Source organism: Carassius carassius, chromosome 24, assembly GCF_963082965.1.
Source record: "Carassius carassius chromosome 24, fCarCar2.1, whole genome shotgun sequence".
Classification (NCBI taxonomy): domain Eukaryota; kingdom Metazoa; phylum Chordata; class Actinopteri; order Cypriniformes; family Cyprinidae; genus Carassius; species Carassius carassius.
Genome location: NC_081778.1, coordinates 27,473,291 through 27,486,257, shown reverse-complemented (window position 1 = coordinate 27,486,257; position 12,967 = coordinate 27,473,291). Strand labels below are relative to the sequence as shown.

At 36.8% G+C, this 12,967-nt stretch overlaps 1 protein-coding gene across 1 annotated transcript in view; it reads left to right on the top strand.

Moving 5' to 3' along the window:
* LOC132103531 (oxidation resistance protein 1-like) overlaps nt 1-12,967 on the top strand; it is a 138,028-nt gene that overhangs the window by 115,409 nt on the left and 9,652 nt on the right. Inside the window, exons 9-11 of the mRNA XM_059508646.1 lie at nt 3,058-3,080; nt 7,173-7,398; nt 11,108-11,273. Coding sequence (XP_059364629.1) covers nt 3,058-3,080; nt 7,173-7,398; nt 11,108-11,273 — 415 coding nt within the window. The remainder of the gene's footprint in view (nt 1-3,057; nt 3,081-7,172; nt 7,399-11,107; nt 11,274-12,967) is intronic.

Genomic DNA, 12,967 nt, shown 5'->3' with positions numbered 1-12,967 from the left:
TTTTTATCAGTCATATGTGTGTGTGTGTGTGTGTGTGTGTGTGTGTGTGTGTGTGTGTGTGTGTGTGTGTGTGTGTGTGTGTGTGTGTGTGTGTGTGTGTGTGTGTGTGTGTGTGTGTGTGTGTGATGTATATAAGTACATATTTATTTATTTATCATCTAAACACTTTTATTTTATACAATTCTAGAGCGGGGGAGAGAGAGAGAGCTTTATATTGTGTAAAAAGTGAGTTGAAAGGTGCTTCGTAATGAAAAGTGGCTCACCTGTTTTCACCTGAGGGAGCGCAGAGACACTTTACTACGGTTTTTACATGCTGCTTTGATCTGTCGAAGCCAGACTGTGCCGGCAGCCCTTTCTCTGACCAAGAGATAAAACTGCACATACACACTAACATTACAACACACATCAGAAACAACAGCCAGTTCTTTCCTTAAAAGTATAGCTGAAAATATATTAACTAGAAATAATGTGATTAATCATAGGTTGTTGACATTGAATTGAATCTGTTGACAGACATAGCATTGCAATAGCAAAATGACAAATGTTTTATGATGCTTAGAGTTTTTATTTATTTATAAATAAGAACAAAAGTACTGAGGAATAAAATATTTTATTTCATTGTGGTGTCATACTTAACCCGCTATAGCCCTATACTAAAGAATTGAATGATTATCATATTCATAATCAGTGGTGTTTAGAATGTACAGTGGTACAGGTGCAAATAATAGAATGCTTTGATATTCCCATGATTTGCCAGAGAGGTGTTACTGAGGGCCGTATGAGCAGTATGTCCACTAGGCCCCATAGTCTTATAATGGAATGCAGATAATGAAATTCATTTTTAAACTCTCACTTGTATATTATTATTACGCTTACCATCCCAGCGTGTGAGTCATCTGCTGATAGTTATTCAACACTAAGGGATGAGCCAGTTTTCAGAATGAGCTCAGGAGTTCAAGACGTGATATCATGAGGAACTTGTTGGATAAAAGTTTAAAACATAAGGCTTGTTTCTAAACATCTGCAGCTTGCTGACATCACATGAACATATCACCATCCAAGTCAACAATGTTTGTTTGCTGTTGTTCAGTAGAGATGCAATAATGTCTTGACTAGCAATTTGTGTTACCAAGCAATTGAACAAGTATACCTAATAAAGTGGCTGGTGAGTGTATTATACAGTAGGAGGACAAGCTAAATGGGCTTTACCGCCGCGGCTTTAACTGAATTCAGTCGTGTGTTAAAATAATTCGTTTAACTACCGCCAGGTGGTGCAAAGGGACGAGTTTTGAACTGACTGTAATAATAAAATGACGGTTTGTAAACTAAGATGAAAGGACAAGTAAAACATCAATAGCATTATATTATATATTGCCAACAGGTAAGCTAAGTGGATATACTGTATATCAATTTATTGTATTTACTATTTATTTCGTGTTTATCCCATTTGTTTCAGACACGTTTAAATTAAAACAACCACAAAAACATAACTAGTCTTGAGGGAAATATAGGTTTTATTATTTTTATAAATCGCAGATCTCACAGAAGAACGTCTTAATATGATCGCACATTACAAATGTTTGGTGAGATAAAATGTGCATGATAACATTAAGCAAATCTCTTCGCCATTGTCACTCTTTATTATTAAGCAGGAGTTTACGTACAGTTAATGCGTGTGCGTGCGCCGCGCTCGTTGTGGTGTGTGTGTGTGTGTGACTGACAGACAGCCTCCGCGGCGCGCATGAGAGATCTCGCAGATCTCACAGACAAACGTCTTAATATAATCGCACATTAGAAATGTTTGGTGAGATAAGATATGCACGATAACATTATTAAGCAAAAATACATAGTACATTTATTTTTTTCCCCCTCCAGTACCGAAAGCAGAACCGATAGCATCAGATCTTACTGATACTACGGTCTTTCATAATTTAGCCCCGGGGCCAGTTTAATACCGGGTTTCGGTACACATCCCTACTTATACCTGACTTATATTTTTTCCTCTCACAAACTCTGATTTATTTTTTAGCGTGTTTAAAAAAAAAAAAACATGCAGCAAACAGAGAATAGGTGATAAATCCGTTAAAATGCAACTATAGTCGACTTATATATTTTTTCCTCTGACAAACTTATTTTATTTTTTAGCGTGTTTAAAAAATAAAAAAAACTTTTTTTAAAACTTGAATTTAAATACTATTAAACTAACTTTAAATTCTCAAGAAGTTTATAAGTAAAAAAGGATAAAATGTCACAGGGCATGTTAAATAGTCTAAATGAACTTGTGTTAATAATAGAATTAGATCTATAATTAGAACTAACAATATAATTCGAATTAAATGAACAATTCCTGTATAAAATGGGACAGCAACCTTTATATCAAACATTTTTAAATCGTCCACAGCTGAGCATCGCGGGAGGCTTGATCTGCACCAGAGCGCGTGAAGTGAATTTGATGAACAAAGTCATTTTCAGATGCAATGAAAAAAAAAAAACCTGGATAGCCTATATTAGGCCCAAGCTCTGCTCTGAAGTATAACATTTTAACGGATTAATCGCCTATTTTCATTTGCTGCATGTCTTCTTTATTTTTTATTTTTAAACACGCTAAAAAATAAATTAAGTTTGTCAGAGGAAAAAATATATAAGTCGTCTATAGTTGCATTTTAACGGATTCATCATCTATTCTCTGTTTGATGCATGTTTTTTTTTTTGACAAATAACAATACATTTTCTTAAAATAATGATTAATTATTAATTGATGATTTGTTATTATCATTATGGTCTTGTGAAAATAATAATATGGGCTGCGAGAATATAATGAATACAAAGAGTAGTGCTGCTGAGTGCAGGCATGTTTCAGCCCAGTAACACACCGTTCCTCAAAGCCAAAAAAACAGACCAAATTCAGTTCAGCTGAAGAGGGGTTGGGTTTTGGGTAGTTATGTATGGCTTGTGGGGGTCGAGATAAAGGTGTGAATTGATCTTTTATATGGACAGTGTCTTATGAGGCTTTCACTTGCTGAAATGGTTTATAAAGGACTGTTGTTTTGTTTATAGGCTAAAACATGCTCTGCCCCCAGGTAAGATTTTTCTAGTTCTAGTCGTTCGTTTGTTATATTCAACTAATCAGAGGTTTATATTAAATTTATATAATCAAATCTTAATATATTCCGCGCTCAAGCACATGCATTAAGTTTGCAACAAAGCACATGCAGAAGTAGCCTAATAATTGTGAAAAATGGGACATTTTAATTATTTATTAATAAACAAATGTTTTCTTGTCTGCTGCAAGATGAAATTCACTGTGCTGGCTCTCTCCGATGAGAGAAATGCAACATTCACAAATTACACAATTCGTTTTCGTTTAAAAAACATTTCAAGCTTTCTGTAATAATAATAATTCATAATTCATTACATTTATATAGCGCTTTTCTAGGCACTCAAAGCGCTTTACATAGTCAGGGGGTATCTCCTCATCCACCACCAGTGTGCAGCATCCACCTAGATGATGCGACGGCAGCCATAGTGCGCCAGAACGCCCACCACACACCAGCTTACTGGTCGAGAGGAGACAGAGTGATGAAGCCAATCTGTGGATATGGGGATTGTTAGGAGGCCATGATGGTCGGAGGCCACTGGGTGAATTTAGCCAGGATGCCGAGGTCACACCTCTACTCTTTTCGAAAGACATCCTGGGATTTTTACTGACCACAGAGAGTCAGGACCTCGGTTTAACGTCTCTTCCGAAGGACGGTGCTTGTTGACAGTATAGTGTCCCCATCACTACTCTGGGGCGCTAGGACCCACACAGACCACAGGGTGAGCACCCCCTGCTGGCCTCACTAGCACCTCTTCCAGCAGCAACCTAGTTTTCTCAGGAGGTCTCCCATCCAGGTACTGACCAGGCTCAGCCCTGCTTAGCTTCAGTGGGAAACCGGTCTTGGGCTCCAGGGTGATATGGCTGTAGATGTTTTAATGTATGTGATACACCACGATATTATGTTAATGAAAAAAATTAAAGTGATGAGATGGCGCGTCCCCGTCATTAATGCACATTAATAATTTTTGCACAAACACTTGAATATGAGCGTCTGGTTTTCACTCGCTTCAAGAGCGCTCCATCACGAGTACAATTCATGCCAACAGCCCATAATATAACTGCATATTCAGCAAGAATTAATGTTAAACATATTTAGCTATAGCTTGAGCAGATGGTTACAATGACTGCAAGAGTAGAGCGGGATGTTAAGAGTTTGTCTGTTTCTTTTACTGATTATTTTCGGGTTAAAGCATGATTTAAACAGATTCACACGCAATCGCTTTCGCAATAATGCATTCAAACAAATGTAATCTTACAGTGCTACTACATTATCAGCATGCTATCTGATTTTGAAATCTTGAAGAAGTTAATCGATCTGTTTAGATAAAATAACTGACAAAAATGTACTGTTAATTTCATCACAAACAAGATGTTCATAGCAGAAAGCAGCAATTAAAGATTTAATGCTTACAACGTTATTAGTTTGGCATGTGATATAGGGAAAAAAGTTTACGCAAAATAGCTTAAGCAATTTTGTATGCTACTTTATGAACATAACATTTCAAACATACTGAAATACTTTATCCATGGAGTGAAGGCGGAGCGAGTTTCTGGTATTAGTGCGCGCGGAGGGAAAGTTTCTGGTATTAGTGCGCGCGGAGGGAAAGTTTCTGGTATTAGTGCGCGTGGAGGGAAAGTTGTTGCTGCTCACAGACTCTGCTGCGAGTGAGAGAGATGTTTCACCCGACGAAATGAAGACCGCGGGAGCACAAGCATGGCACATCCGCAAAAATCAACCTGCAGCAATGCTCGTTGATCGACTCGCCAAGCTTTACTTTTGTAGGTCGCATGGCAGTAAATAATTCGATAATATGACCATGCAGTCAATACAGATATTTAATAAAAACATTAAAACAAGCAGTAAAATAAAACAGTAAAAAACGCACGCCAGGTCTACACCGGACACAAGTGGAGCGATCCAACAAAAGACAACAGAACACAGTGATGGATACACTGGACTCGATCCCCATTAGTGAACTGATGCTCGTTCTGTTTATGATGAAATGTTCTGACACCGTGTTCAGATGAGTTGACACTATAGTGTGATGTCATCCAGTTTAGACACACTTTTCACTGTGGGGCACGGATGACAACTCTCGTGTCTGAAAGTGTCTGCTCGATTTACAAATAAGTTCTATAAGAAAAAAAAAACTAAACCAGCAGCATAACGAGATGGAAATATAGACTAGAAAATATATTAACAGGTCCTCCGTCCATGACACCGACTCACTGCTGAGCTGCCTGTTTTAATCATAACAGCTCTTAACACAGAGTGGATGGTTAGATGCATGATGGGCTAGTATTAAATAAATAAATAAATAAATAAAAATAAAGGTCTTTCCAGCATTAAGGTAATAACATTACTGTTTTTTTTTTTTATTATATTGTGCAGTTATAAATTTGACTGCTAAATTAAATGAACTATGTTAAAACTTGTTTTGTAAAATTTCCTCGTCATTTGAATATTGATTTAAAAATCGGTTTAAATTATAAATCAGTTTTTTTTTTTTAGGCCATATGCTATTGCCCAACTTTAAAAGCAAGTAAAGAAGGCTCCCTTTAAAATAACTTCAGTTGTCAATTACTAAAGCAATTTTTTACATCTTGTGTATTTTGTTGATTATAATTAGAGAACTTGAGTTTAATCGTGAGGACAGTTTATTAATCCGTCCATTTATTAGAGTTTCAAAGATTTAATCGTGCAGGTTTAATTTTATTCGTTTCTTGTTTTAGGCTAATTAGGCCTAAATAATGGGAACGAAATTATACAGTGCTTCATGTTTAAACATGCAACAATTTCTTAATCAGTTTACAGAAAAATGTTTTTTCCCCAATAAGTTAAAGGACAGGTAACGAATAACAAAAATGCATGTTGTTTTATTAAAGGAAAAAATATATTTATATTGAAAATATAAATTAAAATATAGGCATAATATATAAAAATATTTTGCATATTAATCCATGTAGCCTACCCCCCTAAAATAGGCTACCACTTTTAATGCTCCGATGCAAAGTAAACCACAATTTCTTTTGAATAATATAACGCATAATTAATATAATATAAATAATACTGCACACCTTTTAAATGTGTCAAATCTAAAATATGGTTTAATACCATGTAGCTTAGAGAAAATATAAGCTCAGGCACAGGCTTGACATTTATCCTGCTTGAATTCGTTCTAAGAAATGCACATAACTTCATAAGTACCAAACTTTCGTCTGTGGATATTAAATATTAAATATATTAAATATTTTAACTACATTGTTTTTCTTTCATTTTCCCTGACTGAAGCCATCAAATTTAACACATCAGTGAGGCAAAACTGACGTCTATTAGCGAAAATGTGCTTTGATGCGCTTGTTTGATAACTTGTGGTTAAAGCGCCACTCAGCGGTCAAAGGCTGTAAATGCACTTTATACCTCCGCCACGGTGGTAAAAAGGCCTTTTGAATGTCTACTTAGTGTATATATTTAACCAGTGACCACAACTCAAAAGCCTAAATATTACTTTTTAAACCATATAAACTTATTTTGCTTATTCAACACAGTAATATTCATCAGTCTCATGGCATGAGAATGAAGTTCAATTCCTGTCCCGGGCCGGCACATATCCCTGTTTGATTCATTGAACTGTTCTGACAAATCACAGGAGGTTATTACCACAGCTCAGGACCCACTTCAAAAGTCATCTGAATTACACAGAAAATTAGCCCATTGAAAATGAATGCCCTCTCACTGTGCTCTGTAGTGTAAGTAGATTAATGTTGCATTGGCTGTGTAAAGGGCTTTGGCTCCTACAACACTGGTTTAAGGTGTTTTTTTCTACATCTCCCGCTGGGTTGACCTTCTAATCAGTTATTAACAAAAGATGCATTGGATTCAGCTTTGCATATGAGCTCCTGGCAGGGTGTAGTTCATTAGAGGCAATGTGTTTTTGTTCCAGTGATTATAGGATGTCTATTTTTTTTAGATAATGTGCTTCATATCCTTCATATGCAGGCCGTGAGATGATTGATGTATTATTGTATCACACTTTAAAGAATAGTCATTTTTGTATAGGTTTTGTATAAGTTTTTAACTTTGCTCCACTTCTGTGGTGGGCTTTTAGGATGAGCTTATATTTCTGTGTTTCAGGCGTCATGGTGTCCAAGGAGAGGCAAAAGTCTCACAAGTTTCTGTGTCTGCGGGTTGGCAAGGCCATGAAGAAGACGTTTGTGTCCAATGCCAGTGCCTCCATGCAGCAATATGCACAGCGTGACCGTAAGCATGAGTACTGGTTTGCCGTTCCCCAAGAGAGGTGAGTCTGACATATGGAATCAAACTAATCCACAGTTTGTGTCCATTATTTGTATAAAATCAGGTCCATTTTGCACTTTGTTCGATTGTTGTTAGATTTACTTTACATGCTGGTCAAATGACTTCTTATCCATTCTTAACGTTTTTAAGTGTAGTTTGTTTCATGAAAATATTTTATTTTATTCTTTTATTGTATTTAGGCTTTTTCTTTATGCAAAATCATTTTATTATGTAGTATATTATTTGTTCCTTTTATTTTTACAAAATATGTAATTTCTTCTCTTCATTGTCATCTACTTCTTGATATCATTATTATTATTGTTATAGGTTGAAATGTGACCTATTTATTTCTTTATGAAATTACACATTTCTCAATGAAATTACACAGCATAATTCAATTTTGTAAGAAGTCACTTTTATTTTAATGATAACTGATGTAAATTTAACATGGTCTTATTGGGCGATCAGCTCTCTAGTACTGAAACAGTGCCGTCTTTGTCTTATTTCATCTACCCTCTGATTCAACACAAGCGTTCAGTGTTCTTCATCCCACTGCAACTTATTCTGTCTGTTATCACTGTTTGAGATGAGTCACAGATATTTTTTAGGGAACACTTGCTGAGCTAAATCAGAATGAGAGAGTCAGAATAGATTCGTTTTTACATAGTCTGCAAGTTAGGAAAAGAACTCCAGACATGCTGTATGCTGTAGTACTGCTCTGCTGAGCTCTGTGGCCGAACTTCTGTCTGTTGTTGTCACTGAGACATGGCCAGGCTCGGCTGCATGACCTAGTTGGGTGGCGACCCGGATGATCAGTGTAAAGTGTCATGACAATAGTGCGTGAGCAGGGCCTGACAGACGAGGCTTTGAAGCTCATGCTGCCCGCCGCGTCCTGTTGCAAGTCACACTGAGTTTTCCATGGCTTTGCCTGTTTCAAAACAAAAGCTACATGCACTACCATTTGGGTTCTACAAAGCCTCGCACTAGAAATTTTTTTTAATTCCCTCAGTGTACTAAAATGTGCACACGATTACTATTTCGTTCCCTGAATTTGCTTTTTTGTTCCCTTGATTTGCTAAATCGTGCGCACAATTTACTTATTAGTTCCCTCGATTTATAAATTGTGTGCACGATTTAGCAAATCAAGGGAATGAATTAGTAAATCGTGTGCACAATTTATAAATCGAGGGAACGAATTAGGAAATCATGCACTCGATTTAGCCTACTATTTTTTTTCCTGCATGCCATGTGCAGGGCTCCGTAGGGTCCAGCAAGACACATTATATTTGTTTAAAAGTGACAGTACAGACATTTACAGGTATAATGTCACTAAAGATTTCAATTTCAAATTATTGCTGTTCTTTTGAACTTTCAATTCCTCAGTAGGAATATTAAAGGGATAGTTCACCCAAAAATCAAAATTATGTAATTAATAACTCACCCTCATGTCGTTCCAAACCCGTGAGACCTCCTTTTATCTTCGGAACACAGTTTAAGATATTTTAGATTTAGTCCGAGAGCTCTCAGTCCTTCCATTGAAGCTGTGTGTACGGTATACTGTTCATGTGCAGAAAGGTAAGAAAACCATCATCAAAGTAGTCCATGTGACATCAGAGGGTCGGTTAGAATTTGTTGAAGCATCAAAAATAATTTTTTTTCTTTATTCAGCTTTTATTCATTCTTTATTCAGCTTTGTCTTCTCTTCCGTGTCTGTTGTGAGAGAGTTCAAAACAAATGAGTTTGTCATATCCGGTTCGCGAACGAATCATTCGATGTAACCGGATCTTTTTTAACCAGTTCACCAAATCGAACTAAATCGTTTTAAACGGTTCGCGTCTCCAATACGCATTAATCCACAAATGACTTAAGATGTTAACTTTCTTAATGTGGCTGACACTCCCTCTGAATTCAAACAAACCAATATCCCGGAGTAATGCATATACTCAAACAGTACACTGACTGAACTGCTGTGAAGAGAGAACTGGAGATGAACACCGAGCCGAGCCAGATAACGAACAACAGACTGACTCGTTCATGAGTCAAGAACCATTTCTGTCAGACGTGTCCGATTCGAGAACCGAGGAGCTGATGATACTGCGCATGTGTGATTCAGCGTGAAGCACACAGAGCGTCTGAACCGAACTGATTCTTTTGATGATTGATTCTGAACTGATTCTGTGCTAGTGTTATGAGGGCGGGTAAACCGAAGGCTTGAATCAAGGGCAATCATCGCAAATGACGCCATTACGTCGAGCGCGAAAGAACCAGTGAACCGTTTTCTTCAACCGGTTTATTGAATCGAACTGTCCGAAAGAACTACTGGTGATCTGAAAACTGATGCAACCGGTTCTTGACTCGTGAACGAGTCAATGTTTTGTTCGTTATCTGGCTCGGCTCGGTTCATCTTCAGTTCTCTCTTCACAGCAGTTCAGTCAGTGTACTGTTTGAGTACATGCATTACTCTGGGATATTGGTTTGTTTAAACTCAGAGGGAGTGTCAGCCACATTAAAAAAGTTAACAGCTTAAGTCATTTGTGGATTAATGCGTATTGGAGACGTGAACCGTTTAAAATGATTTAGTTCGATTTGGTGAACTGATTCAAAAAGATCCTGTTACATCGAGTGATTAGTTCGCGAACCAGATATCACAAACTGCTTTGTTTTGAACTCTCTCACAACAGAAACGGAAGAGAAGACAATGCTGAATAAAGTCGTAGTTTTTGCTATTTTTGGACCAAAATGTATTTTCAATGCTTCAACAAATTCTAACTGACCCTCTGATGTCACATGGACTACTTTGATGATGTTTTTCTTAACTTTCTGGACATGGACAGTATACCGTACACACAGTTTCAATGGAGGGACTGAGAGCTCTCGGACTAAATCTAAAATATCTTAAACCGTGTTCCGAAGATAAACGGAGGTCTTACTGGTTTGGAACGACATGAGGGTGAGTTATTAATGACATAATTTTGATTTTTGGGTGAACTATACCTTTAAGCTGTTATGCTACATTATAACTATTTTCAACACTGAAAATAAAAGTAAATGTTTCTTGATCACCAAATCAGCATATCCGAATGATTTCTGAAGGATCCAGACTGGAGTAATGATGCCAAATACTCTGATTTGCTATCAGAGGAATAAATTACATTTTAAAATATATTAGAAAAGATATTAAGATTATATTAGTTGTAATAATATTTTACAGTGTTACTTTTTACTTTTAACTATGGTGTGCATAATTCTTTTAAAAACATTAAAAAATTACCAACCCCCAAACTTTGAATGGTAATGTACCTTATTACAGATTAACTCATTTTTTTATTAAAAAAATAAATATTAATGCAATAAATGAAAATGATCAACTGAAATTCAGATGCACAGTAGTGTCACGATTTTCATGCTGTAAAATCTTGAAAAAATATTTGTATATAGACACTTCTAAAATATCTGAATGGAACACATTTTATCAGACATGTTTGTTTATGGAATATTCTTTATATTTGGATTATTCTTTAATCTACCAATAAGAATGTAACTCAGTTAAACTGTTTATATGTTTAAATCCATTCCACAGGATTCCTATTTTTTCTTAATATCAGAGCAGAAAATGTGGAAAAATTCAGCATATTTCATCTGGCTCATAAGCAATTAAAAAATGGCATATAATAAAATTTTTAACAATGTGTTTGTCATTGTTTCTGTAGGTCAGACCACCTGTACGTTTTCTTCATCCAGTGGAGCCCAGATGTATTTGGGGATGGGGTAGGAAGCATCAGCCATGATCCTGGCTTCATCGTGGTGAAGAAAATCGAGGAGTCAGAGGCAAACGAGGAGCAACAGACTGTAGAAAATTCAGATAAAGAGTGGGAGGTACGGCTCATTCAGCTCACGTTTGGATTGATACTATATCTGTGATTTATGCTTGTGTCTGTAATTCTATGTGTGCTGTATTCTCTATGCTCTGAATTTGATTTCAGATATTTCTCTTTATTGTATTTGCACCTGTCTGTGTGTCTTTATTGTCTGTTTCTATGTTCCAGGTTTTTTGAAGTGTCTTTATTGTGTTCCCCGCATTTCATACACCTTCATGCACCAGTAATACATTGTTGTCATAGCTCCTGTATTCAGTGTTTTTCAGACTGGGTTGTTTTGCACTTGGTCAATACGTTTCTTGTGAAACCAAGATGCATTGTGCACTGTGAGCTTGCAGCTGGTGTTTTGCATGAGTGTGTAGTTGTTTTATTATTTTATTTTTGTTTTGTTTTCAAGAAAGAGGCACATGTATGCAGTTTATGCATGCATGGAGACCTAGGTCATGTCTAAAAAGGTTTAGCCCGACTATGTCATGCCTGAATGAGATACAAGCAAATCATGCCTACAGGTGCAAGTGTTGTAACCTGATGTATTTTGCGTGGTGTTCCTTTTATAAAGCTGTTGAGTGTTTGACTGATTTTTAATGATTGGATAATAGGAAACATTACCATCTAATATTTCCCTGCATGTTATTGTGTTCTGGTAGCCATATTGAAACCAGTCTATGGCACTGAGAGCCCAATACCATGAATGCAGCAGCATTTAAATTTGACTTTAAATTAATGATGTAGGGAACAAAATAGACTGACTTGTTATTCTGAAACTGAAAGATCTTTGCAAAGCCATATGATCTTTTGACAAGTAAAATTCTGGATATTGGGACCTCCAGGATACTCAGGGGATCGACTTTATCACTAAGCAAGCTAGAGTGTAGACACTGGTTTAGCACATGCTCAGTCAAGCTAACTCTTACGTGCAATTAAGTCTAGTTGCTTTACTTTGTGAAACTGATTTTTAGGCATAAAAGTTGCATTTTGAATGTCCCGTATTTTTCTCTGCTGTCTGAAATTGTGATTCCTTTACATTTCTAAACTGTTTGAATGTTAAACTTTAACAGATTGTGTTCATTGACATTTGAAATGTGACCAGAGTGTTTCAGTTTGGTTCACATCATCCAAACAACCCAAACTCTGAAGTCAATCGAGCCCGGTGCGCACCAGAAGTGCTAGTGTGAAAGCACCCTTAGTGCTCATGGTTAGTGACGTTTGAAACATGGCCAGAGTGTTTGAGTTTGGTTGTTCTACTCCCAAAAAGCAGTTTATTAGTACAAGTATGTTTAGTCCAGTTAGGCGTGTATCTAACGAGTTTTCATCGACAGCCTTGTTTTTCATCGTGTCCGTTTTGATGCCTCCGCGTTAAAACCTCACTCATTTGACTCGCAATAATTTTGGATCAAACTATTCAGATGTCTCGTTTAGGTGCGATTGTTCCTTTAAAGGCGCTAAAGAGTTCCGTACAGGAGGCGGGACGTATTGTAACAGATCCAATCAGAGGCAGAAATCTTCCATTTGGTCCGATGTCATTGGCTCACGTAGCTGTCTATCAATATCTTGCCGTCTGAGTATGGCATGTTGTCGGTCGGCGGAAAGAAGGCTGAATGTGACAAGCAGTGAGATAGATCATGTTCTCCAAGCGGGTGACGGAAGGAAAACCTCTGACTCCTAAGTACACTTATGTATGTAAACACAAGT